Source organism: Crocodylus siamensis, chromosome 5 (assembly GCF_052110815.1).
Source record: "Crocodylus siamensis isolate JL-2025a chromosome 5, ASM5211081v1, whole genome shotgun sequence".
NCBI classification, from domain to species: domain Eukaryota; kingdom Metazoa; phylum Chordata; order Crocodylia; family Crocodylidae; genus Crocodylus; species Crocodylus siamensis.
Window position 1 is genome coordinate 142,906,057 of NC_143399.1, and position 16,922 is coordinate 142,922,978.

The 16,922-nt window shown below is 37.2% G+C and overlaps 1 protein-coding gene across 6 annotated transcripts in view; it reads left to right on the forward strand.

The window, feature by feature from the left end:
* Positions 1–16,922, forward strand: part of THRB (thyroid hormone receptor beta) — a 291,817-nt gene that overhangs the window by 223,472 nt on the left and 51,423 nt on the right. Inside the window, exon 1 of one of the 6 annotated variants that reach the window (XM_090046523.1) lies at positions 13,811–14,255. The exons of the other annotated variants lie outside the window; for them this stretch is intronic. Within the exon in view, the coding sequence (XP_089902649.1) occupies positions 13,811–14,255 (445 nt within the window). Of the gene's footprint in view, positions 1–13,810; positions 14,256–16,922 lie in introns of those variants that run through there. 6 annotated transcript variants of the gene reach the window in all.

The window sequence follows — 16,922 nt, forward strand, 5'->3', positions numbered from 1 at the left end:
TGATTGAACATGCATTTGTGTATTTGTTTACCTACCTACATGTATGTGCACATGCGCGTGCACGTGTGCGCGCGCACACACACACACACACGCTCTCTCTCTCGCTCACTCTCTCTCTGGCTCGCTCGCTCGCTCGCTCTCTCTCTATTAGGGGAAAAAAGAGGAAGAGTCTAATTTTCAAAAATGATTACCCCAATACTGAGGTCCAGTTTGAGACCTCTGTAAAGGACCTGATTTTCAGAACTGAAAAATATGAATTGCTTTATACAAATTAATAACATTTTAAAAATGCACTAAATCATGGATTAATATAGAAGTAAAAATAAAATAGAAAAATTCTGAAGTAAATGCGAATTTGCATTTGTCAGAGTACATAGTCAAAAGACATTTCATTAACCCTTAAGCATAGCCACAGGAATATCATCAGTTCTACAGAGTACCTGAAATGTTACCATTTATAGCAAGTAGATGGGATGGGATGGAAAGCTGAACCCTCATGGGTACGTATGTTGCCATATTATGTGGGTCTGGTGTTCACAGTGCCAAGTCAGACGTTAATTTCAAATGTTGCCGAAAGTGAGGAGTGCTTTCAAGGGCTTGTTTCTGTAGAAATGATCAGACATTCAAATAAAAGCATAATTCCTAAATGGGAATAATTGACTATGCTATTCAGGTATGGTACAGAGTTGAGTGCTCAATTTGAGATGCATGCATCATAACACCTTCATAAAAGGGAGCTTAATATAAACCTTAAATAAATAAGAGAAAATTCTGACTGGTGCATGCACAATCTGCAATTCTCAAGTTTCAGATTCTCCAAGAATGTTAATGGCTGATTTAAAACCAAGGTTCTTTGATCATGTTAAAGACATTTCTCCTCATTTCTGGTTAGCTCCATTGCAAGTGATGTTTGAATCATAACTGAAATTTCTTCAAGAACGGGAAATAACTTTCTTTGATATGTGGATAACTAGAAAATAGGTATTTAGCCTGCTCCAAAGCATCACCTATAGCCTGACAATGGACTTGAGAATTTTTAGTGCAGGACTACTATTTGCAGAAAGATATAAGCATCTTGAAAGCAGCAGCTTCTGTAGAAACTGCCTTTTCAGCCATAACGATCGTATCCATGTAGAACAGAGAACAAGCTTGGAAGGGAATATTCTCCCTTTCAGAAGAATATTGAGCTTTCACATAAACAAACATGAATGTGCAGCATGGTATCTAACAAAACATTTACTGTTTAAATACTCTAGCAAGCTGATGTTTGTAAAATCCCCACTCGGAAACAATAATATATTGACTGTGGGTTGGACACTGCTTTCATTGTAGTTAGTGGCAGAGTGCTCATGGACTCCAGGGGTATAAGATCGAGCCCTGTGTGATCACCACTCTTATAGTCTTTACCCAGACAAAATTGGGTAAAGACTTGTCTTATTATATTGTGAACTGACAGAAGAGTTCAAGTCTGAGCTAAAAATAAATAATGGCTTCAGTGTCAATGCACATTTGTTACTCTTTCATGATGAAATTCTCTTTTATTGAGGTTAACAGAATTTTTGCCATTCACTTCAGTGGGGCCAGGCTTTTTACTGTGAGTGCATGTCTTTCCATAGTATAACCAGAGATTGTGCTTTGCCTCTCAAATATTCATGCAATTCTGTTATATTTTCAGTAAGTAGAATTTAATATGCAATATTTCTTGTAACAGGTCACTCATTTGCAGAAGCAAATAAATCAGCCTTTCTGAAAACAAATCTGTTTGAAAATGAGTAGCATCATTTAATTTCTAAGAGCGGGGAAGAGTAATAGGTTAAGATAAAATGTAGTCACCTTTTCTGTGTAAGCTATTTCACTGTAATGTTCATTAATCTGTAGAGGTCTGCATTAATACAGTTGAAAAATAACATATTTTCTAGCATCGTTAGGGAAATTTATGAGAAATAATTCTTCAAATGATTTCCTAAAGGTAATTTAATTTAACCTACGTCACTGTCTGGCACAGCAAGCTTTATCCCAGTTTTGTCCAATAGACCTTGATAAAATCCCACTAACTAAAACATTTTTTTTTTTAAACTAATAGACTTCTTAAGGGACATTAAATACCTTACTGTGATAGTCTCTTAGTCCAGGATACAGCAGCCTTGTAATAAGCCTTTGGGTATTTTCACAAGGATAACAAGATTTGTGCAGTGATGGTTTTGTATGAAATGATGAATCGCTTTACAGTGGTGTTTTTTTATTAGTCGGGAAACTGTATTTTCTGATATGCAGTTAAAAAAAATGCATTTAGTAAGTCTTAGCTTATAAACATAGTGCTTTAGTGTTAGTCCTTTTATTCTTATTATGCCTTACTCTATTTGATGTACTCATGAAATGTGTTGAATTAATACAAAATTTCCTGAGACCAAAATTCTGTGTATCCAAAGGCGTTTTTTTTTCATATATGTTTAAATATATTATTTGTGGGACTTTCTTCTTCAGAGGAAAAAAGGTTCCTCATAAAACACTTATTTCCTCAAGGAAAACAAAGTCTTACCTCTCTATATCAGTACAGCTACTCAAGTAACACTTTATTTAATAACGCTGTTATAACTCATAGACAACCACTGAAATTTCCAGGCAAAAGCACTTACGTCTTAAAACTAAAGTCCAGCTAGATTTTTGTTATGAAGAAAGCAAATGCACCTACTTTTATGACTTTGTGAAGACTGCTAACCATTCTCTCGAGTATATTTCATTTTTTTGGAACCTTGGGGTGCCTGCAGACATGTAATTATAGTGCATCAGAGCAGACTCAATTATTCAAGTCTGCCAGAAGGCTAATTAGCGTGCTCCAGCCAGCCTCCTTATCTCGTGTATCAGCATCCCTGTGCTTCCAAATAGTGGTGGGGGCACTTTAAATCTCATTCAGTGAGCTTTAGTTAAAGCTCCCTTGTCGCTATTTTGAAGCATGGGGACACTTATACACAAGATGCTGCAGGCACTTTAATAACAGCAACTTTCAGAGCTGCTTTGATTAAAGTGCCTCTCCCCTCCAACTGCAGAGCATGTGTAAAAATGCTCTCGGTGCTTTCTTGTTTTTTGTTGCTCCCAGTTAGCAATCATTGCATTTTGGTCAGTTTCTAAACTCCTTTCTGATGTTAGTAGCTCAGCTTGACACTTCCTCTGCAATGGGATTTTGAAGAAAACTGTTTCCTTTTGCAGATTTGTCTTTCTGTAACATGGTTTTTTTTGACTGAAGCATGATATTAATTTCAACAGCTCTGAGCTAAGTACAGATGTTCAAAAAGCCCATGGTGGAAGAGCTCTATTGCACTTTACTTACAACGCTTTAAGTTAGAGTGCAAGCAAACTGAACAGACGTTTGCTGTACGGTGGGGAGGGCTTGGATCTTGCCCATGGTAGCCACTGGGGATGTTCTTGCATGCCTCCCAGGAGGCTGCCGGAATGCCCCTCTCCCCAGCTGTGCCCCCCCCCCCGCCCCTCCAGATGGCCACTGTCAGCTGCATCTGGGGGGGAAGAGACCCCGGATGCCTTCCTCCCCAACTCCCCTGGCCAAGCAGCCATGCACCCTGGGGCCAGGACAGCTGTGGAGACAGAAATCCCCCTTCCTTCACTCCCCCACAACCCCTCCACGCCCCTGGCAAGGCTGTGTGCTGGGTTGGGAATCAGAGGCTGTCACTGACTTGAGTACTTTAGTCTAATACCTCATCCATCAAGGGTTAACTTAGAGCATGTTCCGCCATTTTTAAAGCACTCTAAAGGCCACAAACATCTGCTCAGTTACGGCTTTAGAGCTCTTTCTGTCTGCTTAGAGCAAGGTGTAACATCTGTACCTAGCTACATTGGTTGCTCGGCTTGCCACTTCCTCTACAATGAGATTTTGAAGCTGTTTCATTTTGAAGATTTGTCTCTCTGAAACATTGTGGGGGTTGGAGGTTTTTTGGGAGTGTGATGCTAATTTTGGGAGTTCTGGGTTCTGTTCTCACCTCTCAGACTGGCAAGTTGTGACTCTTGTTCACTGTTTTGTACACATTAATTGGAGTAATTGAATTATGTTCTTGGATAAATCTTGTTTGTTAACTTCAGATAAAAAACAATTTGAAAACAGTTAATAGACTGCTTTGGTTTACATTTCCCCGCTTTCATTTTCAAACATTCACCACTATTCTTTTTTTCAAAGATGGATCTAGAAGCTCCGCCTGTACTACACATTGTTCAGAGACTCAGCCACAGGCTGTCGTTCAGTTACTATGGTCTTTACATGTCAGAGGCACTAAGCTGTCACTTGTTAATCTCCATATATAGACCAAGGACTTGACCAAGCCCAATTCCTATGGTCAAGTGACAACATTTTATTCGCCAAATAACATCATAATTAACACTTTCCCCCATCTCCTATTTCACCAGGAACTAGGACAAACAGTCTAACACATCTGTCTCCATGTACAGGCTGGAAACTCCACAAGTTCCTCCTTTCCTATCCACCTTCCTGATGTGAGTAAGAGAATCCACCCTTCAGTTACAGGAAACATGCGATTTCATGTCCTTTGCATGCTGTAGTCTTCTGAGCACTCCTTGCTCCAGAACAGGCAGGAATATTATTTAGTAATCATGGAGAGGAATGAAGTGATAGCTTTTGAATGTAATATGTTTTCATCTGCAGTTAATTTGAAAAAGTAATAGTTATGATGCAGTTTCAACCATGGTACATGGCTAATAGAATAAATGATAGTCACACAATAGTCTTGTGCTGATAGACAAGGAAATACATTGATTTGGCAAAAAAACAATAAAGTTTGTTGTTGAATGTCCTTAGGATCATTGTTTAATGAGTATCCTTTTTTGTGACTGTTGTAGGCTATTCAAAAGATAATTCATTGTGCTGGTGTTTTAAATTTATGGCTGTATATTTATGAATTGCTAAATAAATATTTTGCCTTGGAATTATTATTATTATTATTATTATTATTTTTATTTTACTGTGTTGATAAAGATAACATTGTATGGATTGCTCAGCATCTTGAGAAAGCAAACATAACATTTCTTAAAATTAAAACATTTAAAATTAAAATTTTTCAAAGGATCCCAATTACAGTCTTGCCAAAGATATCTATATTTGGTTTATTTGAACAAGCAATTATTGGTTTTGGCTGTGTTTTAGTCCCTCAGCAAATTATTAAAGCTTTCCCAAGGCTTCAGTAGTTTTAGCAGTTGCCTTTTTATCAGATCAGTACTCAAGACTAAATTCTTGAACAATACTTTTACTATATAGTTATTTTAAGGCATTAGTTTTGGCAGATTTTAGAACTAAAATAGCCCAAACTAATGCATCTCCAAATAGCTATTTAGGATCAAAATTATATCTTTACACACCCATTACCGGATTTTGGAATCCATAGTCTCCATGGATTATGGCCACATGGTCTGTCCATTACTTCAATTTGAAAGTGTTGAATGTCATCTTTAATTTTCCTTCTTTTAAACTGGGTCATAGTTGCATACATATTTATCAACATCTTGATAATAGCTGAAACTGTGGTAGCAATTTGAAAAGAAAATGGGCATCTTCCCCTGTCTGAAAGATTGGTTAATCAGTCCTGCGTTCTTCCCGAGGACTCAAAAAGCTGTTCTCTAATTGTTACCAAGGAAGCTTTTGTAGTAGAAGCATGTTACCAATTTGTAGAAATCTGCCTATACCTATTCACCTTCTTATAGGTCAGATCTGCATTCCTTTTGCAGGCTAGCCTTCAGCATCAATATTTTTACTTTTTAAATTGTTTTTCATTCTCTGTTTATGACTTCCCCATTTCAGCTTGGCACACAGATGAAGTGTAGATCTCAGAAAGAGGCTGGGCAAATGTTTTCTTTTCTGTTACAGAACATCTGAATTAAAGGAAAAATCATTGATGGAGCAGTCATGGGGGGGAAATCATGTGTAATAAACTATAGATTAATACATATTTATGCATTTATATGAAAGGATATTTATATGTACATGTGCTACAGAATATTTTTACTAATGCAAAAACAAATGTATGTGATATTATATAAATGCATATAATTGTAATATATGTTAAAATTATGTGTAACGTTATTTGTATTGGTGAACATAAAAAACACAGATATTATAACATACATAATATGTAATCTGTCATCATAATGTGCCTATAACAAAGCAATAGCATACCCAAAATTACAACTGGTAGAATTGTTAATGGCTTTTTTTTTAAAGCTATTCATGATTTCATCACATATTTATATTGCTTTGCTTTGTTAGACTCCTAAATAGTTTGCTGCTTACATCCATGTAATAGCCCCTTTCTTCTTAAATTGGTTATTTTGTGTACCAACCAGCTGTTCAATTTAGCACCCACATACTGTTTGCTCTGGTAAGAGTAATTAGATGGTTTGTCAGCTGTTTGTTTTGTTGTTAATGGCAACATTTTTTTCTCTGTAGCACACATACATACAAACAACCATTCATGAACACATACAGAGAGATATTTTAGTTTGAATGTTCAAACCTGTGTGGCTAAAGCTAGATTCCTGAGACCATATTGAGGTTCCTAAATAAAGTGTGTTCTTTTATTTTAGATGCCTAAATAAAGTTGTGGAAAGCTAGATTACTCCCTAGCTCGAGGCATTCAGATTTGAAAATGTTGGTCTTAAACCAAAAGGATAAAAGGTATCTACTGTGTGGACATAATTAACGTAGTTAGTGTTCATTAATTCTATTATCATGGTATAATTAGTATCATAGCCACTGCATTGAAATAATGCACTTTAACAAATTGGAGGATAGGATTTTCTCTGCAATGGTTTCCCATACTAGTGGCTTCAGGAAGATTACCATGTTGAAGAATGCCATAGGAAAACTGTCCATTGTGGGAAATGAGATTGGCAATATAGTAGGTAGCATTCTTCTCTTTCTGACAGCAGTGAATCAGGGCCTCAGCACAATGTTAGCGTGGCCTGTGCAACTGGAGTGTTTATTTTTAGGTGAGACATCAAAATGAAGTTCTGAAGTTTTGGGCTAAGTAGAGGCAGTCAGAAAGCCCAAGGCTGAATCGATTCAATCTTAGGAGACAGGGAGCAGAAAGCAGAGCAGCAGATTAAGCAGGTGAGGGAATCAAAGTGGCACTTGGGAGAGCTCAGGTTCAATTTGTGGTATGTCTGCCAAAACTGGAGTAAAACAATCATCCTATTCTAGTATAACTTCTACTTTTTCTTTCCCCTCCTTAATTTACCCATATTTTCAGCTCCCCTCTCTCCACTCCTATTCCTTGTCTATTTTTAATTCTCTCTGCCATTAACTTGTTCCTTTTATCTCATGCTTCTTCATCTCCTGCTATCTATAGTCCCCCTCCTTTTTCTTTGTGTGTTTTTTTTTTTGCTGGTTGGTTCAGTTCCCTTTGAAGTCTTTTCTCCCAATCTTGTAAAAAAAATCCATCCCTGAGTCCAGTTCCCCTCTTCAAAAAGAGGGGGTCTGTCCTTTTCTTTCCTTGGTTTCTTTGTCTCCAGAATGCTGGTAGTGCTGGGTGCTCGTTCTCTATTGGCTTCCTTTCCTTTTCTTGGTCCTCACTTATCTGGCTTCCTGCTTTCTATTCCACCAGAGTGTCAGTTACTAATAAACTCCTATCAGCTCATTCAGAACAGTTTTTCGCCCTAAATCTGTTAACTTCCTTTGACCTGGTAAATACTCTCCTTTACTACCTTCCCAGTCTTGGTTGGCATGACTGCACTTCTGGTTCTCCTGCTTTCCTAACTGCTTGTTCAGTGCCTCCTTCTACTGCTGCTCTACCAAACTAGAATTGCCTGAATGCTTTGGTCTCTGTGATGCACATTGTCTATGCTGGTTGCTTCTGCAGCCAGAAAGCGGAGGCAGAACATGGGACAGCACAGAGAGGCACACTCCCCCCACTCTTACTTATGATGCCCATCCTTTTAGATGGCATCCAGGATACATGCCCTACTCCCCCCCACCCCAAACACATAATGCCACTGCATAAAGAATAAATATTCTGGTTTTGTTCTGCATTAACACTTTTGCATGGCAGAGGAAGAGCAGTAGCTGAGCCTATAGTAAAAGTTAGTTAACAGTTTTCTTTATACACTGTTTTTGGTGGTTTGCAGCGTGTCTGATTCGCCCATTCCAGTTGAAATTGTCTATGCTTGGTTTCTGCTTAAACACTGTTATCAGTTAATGGATTTAGTCATTTACGCCAAGTGATAGATGACTGGTGTGGATCTGCCAATCCCGTGTTCAAACCTTACTGACAAGAGACTCTAATATTTGGAAAACTCCAAATAGGAAATGTCTTTTTTTAATTTCTAGGGAAGAGAAAGATAATTTTCTCATGATACCTTGAGAAAGAGAAAAAAATGGTTCTGAAGAGCAGCACTCACTGGAAGAGATGCAGTCTTAATCTTGGCTGGGAAAGATCGTTTAGCATAATGCAAATTAGTGCATAGTCCATAATAAAACTTCTATACTTTTATTGGAAAACTCCTTCCCCCCCACACCAAGCCATTGGTATGTAAAATGAGTTAGATTTTAGTTTTGTTTTCTGTTTTTCCCTCTCATTCGTTTTGTTCTTTATTTGCACCTTTCTTGTTTTCTGTTCAGTCATTAGATAAAAAACATTCTGCCTTACTGGACTGGGCCATGCAAATCTGGCCTGCTTCATCAACCTACTATGTACTCTTAGTCATCATCCTGATTACATTTGCCTTAGTTGATCTTTCTGATTCCTACCCACTTTGGTGTCCTTAGATGCTTGTATATTTGAGTGGTTAAAAAAAGAAAACACTGTAGCACTTGTTACCCAGTTTACAAATCAGAAGAGGTAAAATAATGTAAAAGATTCACTTTTTTTAAATCTTTGATTTTCCAAGTAAGTGATATTAACTGAAAGACAGCATTTATTGCCATTGTGGATAAGGTACAATCAGAAACTATTGGAAGCTTTTGGACTCCTTTGGAAATTAAAATAAATTTTTACCATGACAGAAAATGGCTTTGTAGCTGTAGATATAGCAATTCAGAAATATACCTCAGCCTTATTATTTTAATTGCTTCTTTTTAGTAATTGGCGGTATAATTGAATCAGGCCTAAAAACAGTGGTGTGTCACAGATTTATTGCTCTTTCTATGCATTGAGAGCAAATTAAAGCCATGTGGTGAGGCAGAAAAGGAGGGGAGAAAAGTTCTGTACTATCACTTACACCACTCTTGGAAGACCAATTCAGGCTCAACATTAGGAAAAACTTCTTCACATTCAGGGTGTCCAGACTGTGGAATAAGCTTCCTCCAGAGGTGGTGCAATCACCTACCTTAGAAATCTTCAAGAGGAGACTGGACAGTCACCTTGCTGGGATCCCCTCATCCCCAGTTCTCTTTCCTGCTTGGTGCAGGAGGCTGGACCCGATGATCTTCTGAGGTCCCTTCCAGCCTTACAATCTATGAATCAAAGTGATATAGATAACATAAGTTCTTTACAGTCCTTTACTATATACTAGTCCAGCAGCTTGCACACTAATATTATCTGATTGACATTTGGAACAATCACAGCAAAATACAAATAATATCAGTAATAAGAATGAAGGAAGTGGAGATGATCAGAAAACAACTTACCGTACAGGGAGCCTTATACCCAAAAGAAAATTCTGATAGACATATGCACCTAGATGAGAAGAAGAAAAGGGGGTAAAGAGTAGTGAATTTCACATGTTTAGAGAGGGTTGTGCTCTTTGAAAGCATTAGATATTATGCCATGTTATGAATTCCAGACAAGTGCTGATGCCATACACACACCAATTCATATTGGACATTTATACACATACCTTTTTGTGCTATGATGTGCCAGAGATCTGCTGACGTGCCCATGCTGCATCGCATCCATTTGTATAAATGGCGAAATGCATGTGAGCACTGAGAAAATGGTGGTGGTGTGCTTTTGAACTCAAACACCTGGTTCAAAAGTGCACCGCTGCCATTTTCTCAGCACTGGAGCACATTTCGCCCATGAGACAAATGCATGCAATGCAGCTCTGGGTGCTTTCAGAAGTGCGTGGTGCTGCATTGCATATGCATTTAAAAATTCCCATTAATAGTAGTCGCTTGATGCTGGCATAAGGTGTGAAAGGCGGCACCACATAGCCAGTGCCCTTCACTAGAACCTGAGTAGCCAATATAGTCTCCAGAGATCAGAAATGTGGGGAACGCAAACATCACTAACTATCAGAAAATGATAAACATTCTGGGGGACTCCACTTTGAGCCAGAAAACTAGATACCCTACTGATTCTGAAGGTCTTGGGATCATACCCATGAAAAATCAGTCATTGACATTGCTTGTACAGGGATGAATGGCTGTCAAAAGAGGAAAGAAGCCAAATCTCAAAATATCCACCCCTAACGAGATTAGGAAAAAAAACCATGAGGAAAGGCTAAGGCAGTACTGTAGGTGGTGTGACAGATGTCCTGGGGACTCTGTCCAAGACCTGAAAGAAGCACCTCAATATTTCTGTCAGCTTCTAGACTCCCCAAACCATGTTATTTTGATTACTTCTTCCCTATGGCAGCAAGACCTTGATATTTATGCTTAATTGCTTTCTTACTTTGACTTTCATCTTTAATCATAGCTCCTATTTGCAAACACTCATAGTGCCAGGAAACTTTAAGCTGCCTCAAAACAGTTTGAGGCTATGGGCCGCACAAACCTAAATGTTTTCACATACAATACATGTTTATTTAATGCAAATATAAGCACACAAATGGCCAAGTAGTTGCCCAATACACAGAATCACCAGTTATCAGTGCAGTTCTTTCTGCACATTGCCCTCTTTTTCTCTGTAAAAAAGAGGCAATCATTATGGGTCAAACTGTGATACTTTCATGCTGAATAACAACACATTCCACACCAGTTCTGTTGTACCTGTACCTATCTTTACCATGCCCAAGGTATAAAGTGCTATTCAATATGATCAAGAGTTTTACAGTCTGGACCTGTTCGGTTAAGAGAGAACTGTTGAAAATAAACCCACTGCTCTTGTAAGGTGTTGCACCATGGCAAATGTCTCTGCACCAGTAATTTCGAACAACCATGCATAGAAATTTCAGAAATGCTTCACTTTCAGATACCGCTTTCCTATGTATTTCTTCTAACATGCTTCTTTTCAAAAGTTTTTTTTTTTTTTTTATAGCTGAGGTGACAAGTTCTTCATGCAGTTTCTCCTTTTCATGCTTACTACTTAGTGGGCCAAATTTTTCCATCGTCTAGTTCAGTAAGGTTAATGGAGTGATAGTGTGTAAGCGTACATTTGGCCTATTGCTTCTAATCCCTTATATCACAGTCTCTGCTAGGTTGTATTTTATGGAGAATCTGGGAATAGTTTCACCTTCAATCTCAAGGTATTCTTAGTCTCCTACTCCCACACTGTTACCAATTCTAGCTTCCAGTCTGGGTTGTGCATTTTACGGAAGTTCATCAGGGAATTAACCTGTCCGATTTTATTTTTCTTTTACTTTCTTTGAGAATTTCTGAATTAATATGTAATTGTAAGAAATGCTGACAAAATCTGAATGAAAGCCATTAGGAGCAATCCACTGGTACCCCATGAGCATTAATTAAGTGAAGTGGGGCCTTCTAAAACTAAACAATTTGCAGTCCCCATGGAAATCAAGCTGTCACAGAGAGACACATTTCAAAGTTCATATCTCAAAAAAAGCAAAAGACCCATTTGATGCTGGTTATGAAATGTAAAACTCTGCACAGGGAAATGTCAAACAATTCAAGTACCACAGCTATTAAAGCAAGATTTCATACTTACAATCTAGCATGGCTATCCACATTAATATTCAAGTGGAGAAGTCCTTGAATGCTTTTGAAACACAAATTGAAATATGTATTTTATCTTCAACGTTAATTAAAAAGTTATTTTAAAATTCCTTGGTAAATTAAAAAATATGAAGGTATTGAAAACCTTCAGGGGGCATAACTAACCAACGGTGATGGCTGTGGAGTTCAACTTTTTCCTTCTTGTTTTAAAGAGCAAACAGCATTATGGAATGGGGTAGGGTATCAGCAAAGATGGACTTTAATGTTAAAGAGCAGAGGATCAGAAGTTTACTCCTTGAAAGATTCAGCAGACTAGATGTTGAGTTACTGATCTCATTTCCAGTCCACAACTGAAAAAATGTATGTATGTATTTATATGTCATTGCCAATTTTTGATCCTAATTTATATGGATATACAATTGAATCCATATAGAGAGACTACTGGAAAGTAAACTTAACTATAGAGTATTATTTTCTGAGATTATTAAGGGAGTTGTGGAAAGGTGAATTAAAACTCTACAGTTCCCTACAGTTTCATGTGAAGTAGAGCCGTAAAAGATTTATAGGAGTTCACTGGAAAGTACTCTTTTTTCCAGATAGTTTTCATTCAGGTAGTTGTCATAACAAAGACTTTAAACAACTGTTGGAATTTATAAGATGTAAAAAATGCTCAAAACAAGCTAAAAAATTTGCCCTTTGATATTTTAATTCTTAAATAAACCAGTCTCCATTTTATGAATAAAATTTGCAATTTTCTCTCTTATCTGATGATTATTACTCCAGTACCAAATAATACCTTCTTCCCAGTACACCTGTATCTTTTTCATTTCATGAGCTTTGGGTACTAGGGGGGGAAACAGCCAAAATTTGAACTATGAGCAGAACTCTGAAACCAGGAAAAATGCACAAAAACAAACTGTGTTCTTCCCTTTCCAGTTTCATGCGTGTTGCCAGCTAGTTGCTGGTTTCAGAATCATTTAGCCAATGGAGATATATTGAGAGGAGAAAAGATACAGTTGATTTTCAACTATTTAGGTAGTTCACATTGAATGTAGGTGATAATGTATTGCTCTAACATCATTTTGGTAAATCCTGGATATCTGATTCTATAATATAGTTTTAAAATAACTCTATTGCCAGTTTGCAAAGTTAATATGTCCCCAGTTACTGGATAAATATATGGATACCTTTCTTGAACAAAATACCAGTAAAAGGAATGAAATCCTGTTAGAGCCATAAAAAAGAGCAATTCATTATAATTAATCCAGCAAAGAATTTCAGTTAGCTGTGACAATAATTTGAGAGTTTCATTATCCATAAATGCGTAAAGTTGGAGCAGCAGCCACACAATCATTTTAAAATAGAATATAACTTTCCTGTTCTGTAATAGAAAATAAAGTATATTCAGATTCATGGTTTTATGAATTAGCAGCATTTTAGTCTTCTCCATTAAAAAAACCAATACATAAAAGTCTTTTGTCATTTTTAATTGGATCTCATCATTAAGTTGTTATTTATTATTATTGCTTGCTTAGGAGCATGGTGCTAAAACTCATGAGATAAAATGTACATGTCTGATATTGTCGTGTGACCACAACCAGAAAAAGACTGTAGGTAGCAAGAGCAGAACTTCTAAGTGTGTCTACATAAGAATGTCACACTTAGGTAACAGGGTGTCCTTCAGGTCAGCCTATGATAAGAACAGAGTCAAACAAGGCTGAATCCTTGATGTTTTGTGTTTTAAGTATCTGAAAATTGTTCACGACCAGCCTCGACCTACAAGACCTCAAATGATCATACAAGCGAAGTGATAAATTGATGGCACCTTGCCCTGGGCCCACGTTCTATAGGTGGAGCTGGTGAAAGTTACATCTAGTAATAACGTGTACATGTACTCCTGGGTGCCTTTTCAGTCTCCATTGACGGGAAAACGTTATATTAAATTGCACTCAAGGGCAACTGACTATGGGGGCTGAATGTGAATGGATGAAAAACAATTTATCCTATCAATGTGGGCAAGTAGAGATGCATAGGAATACTACCAGATCAAGAGAACTGAGAAAACACCTGCTATCCAAAACTCCACATCTGAGCAAGATCTTGGTGATGCCAACAGTGTGTAAATCAGTATTTGACAGCCCTCCAGAAAATGGCCTTCCAGCCTGGAACAGGCTGATACAACTTTATGACAAATACCACAAATGGAATTTAGTAGATGTCAAAGAAAACCACTTGCACAGGAAAAGGCACTCTGAAAATAGTAATATACTGAGAAATGGACGGCATCCTTCACAGTATCTGTACGCTTCAGCTTGGACTAACTCATTATTACAGTCAGGCCATACGGAAGTGAACAGTCAAGACATTCAGAGTGGCCAGGAATACCAGACTGAAGAAAAAAAGTGTAAAGGTAATTACAATTATTATACAGAGCACAGCAAGTATCATTAAAACACCAGGATATCTGTGTATGTAGTTTAAGTTTTGGCCATTAATACCAGCTTTACAAGAGAGGAAAATCTAGTCACGGGAGTGGTTTGCAATTTGTCCTTTTTCGGTTTCAGTCCTTTACATTTGACTTTTGTCTGTCTGTGTAAAGAACCCATATGCTAAAGTGATGAGTATTTCAAAATCATGAGTATGCTCTATATGGTATATTCATAATTCTACTTCCATGCCCTTTTGAAAAAAGGTGGTTTTTGTGTCTAATTTATGGTCTCTGCAAGTTGTACAAGATTTTTTTTTTTCTTGGAATTTTTGTAATGAAAGCTTTCTTGTAAAATCTTTGGTAGAATTCAGAGCAACTAAGGCATTGAAAAGCATACTCGTGAAATGTTTCAGGGTGAACAGTTCCAATTATGTTCTCTTTGCAGCTCAGCTTTGACTTTGCTTTATATTTTTAAATGTACTTCAAATCTACAGTAAGGACATTGGTAAGCAGGATTTTGGTATCATAATATTCCTTTCATTGCAGAGGAAAGAGTACTGACAATTCTGCTTCCTAATGGTTCTGTTTGTTCATGTCAGAGCTGTGTTGTGGGGTCTGTGACTTTTGTAGTGCATTGTGACTGTACAACTGTTAGCACAGATTTGGTGGTTACGTTTCTTATATTTCTTTTTAAACTGGAATAAATAGTTTTTCAATGCCCTTCTCCCTCAGAGAAAGAGATACACATGCAACATGTTGTCAGGGAGGGGGCTACAAGCTGTTTTTTACTTAACACTTGCGTCACCGTAGGAGGAAAGATTACAGTGTCAGGGAGGATATCACCTCATGAAAAAGTTAAACTGGTCTAAGTACTTGATTTCTTCAGATTTAGTTGCCCTTTACCTCAGAATGCCTTTTTGCTAACAGATGTCAGGTGTTGATCGCTTTAACATCTTAAGGGCTTTCAGAAGTCTGCACAATCCAGACAGTTCCATCAAGGGTTCTGTTAATTAAGTTGTGTGTCAAACTATTTTCGCACTATTGTCTGATCTATTTCATTTTTGAACAAAGAATATGTTTTATATTAACATTTTTATGCGGTGTTGAGAGAGACAACTTGAAAGATATGCATATTTTAAGCACTGGTGGTTTTTCAAGAGATAAGCTAGTTAATTAACTAATTCTTAACGCAGTTTCCAATTATGAGATGTGAAGGGACTTAACAAGTTGGGTTGTCTGGGTCACAGGACTTTAATTATACTTACCAATATTTGTTCAGAGCTGGTTTTCAAAGTGATTTTTAAAAGTCCAGAAATTTGCCCGTGTGCACCAATTTGCTGAAAACCCATCCTTAAGTGATTTATTTCAGACGAGATATTACAGTACCTAGGGAAAAGTAATCTCCACTTGAAGCTAGTGATAAGAAAATAATCAAGTTGAGGCCAAGGTGAACTGCTAGGAAATTCTGTATTATGAAAAACCGTCTTCATTCTTCATAAACCAAATTTCTTCAAATGCATCAAAGTCACATATCCTAACAGAGAGTTAATTAATGGCAAGTGTGAAACTTTAACGTAAACCATTTTTAATTATCCAAGCAGAAAAGATCTAAAATTATGGAATAAAAGACAAGGCACGCTAGCAAGCTATTCAAGATGCATTATCATCTTCAACAGTTTTGAGTGTGTCTGTCTTTGATTCCACTGAGGTACATGCCACCAAATGCCAACATGAACATATTTCAACAGAGACTACTATTTGCTTGGACATATCTGCTTTGTGATAACAGTACCCAGAAAGAGACTTTTAGATATGGAGCAAATACTATATAGATTGCACTTTTTGGTCAAATACCTGTAAGCATTAGTTTGGACTGCAAGCTGAATTAGCTTCTGTTTCTTCCATTGTGCTAGCCTGGTTACATGTTACTCAGCATGGTATATTATTTGGAGAGCCAAAACTAGGCATCTAATGTAATAACCACATCAAACAAAATTTCTGTTTTAGCCTGGGGTTGGATTCTGTTGTTCTTCTAACATTTGTTTTGTGATAAAGTACTGTGTTCTGAGCCATGAACTGAGTGCATGGGCTAAGCAGATCTATGAAACTAAAGAAGTGTGGTAAAACAAAAAGGCCTGTTTAAAAAAAAAAAAAAGTAGACACTCATTATTGCATATTGGCATAGTTGGACATAATGGAAAAATTATCCCTAGCCAGAGCCACACTAAAAAATCTTCTAAAAAAGAGCAAACAGTATATAGGATAAATTGTGCTTTCTTTTCAGTACAGAGAGAGACACAGGTGCTGTCCTGAATCAAGTCCATAGTATATGGCCAACCTTCTGAGTGTGAAGATTCTTACATTCTTATTTCTTTAAAGACAAGAGCTTTCATTGAAACTGCATACAGAATTTACACTGGTATTCATTTAGAGGGAAAAGAAAGCCACATTGGTAAGATTAATTAGCAAAATATAGGTTATTTTAAGATACAGCAGTGTTCTTTCACTTATAAGCATAAGTATGCCCAGAAAGGATCAATTGTAAGTATGGTGTAGAATATTTGGCCATACAAATATTGTTCTCCATTAGTATGTATAGTTTAGGGGCAAAGTCAATATAAGCTTCTTCTCTATAGCCCTTAGGCAGCC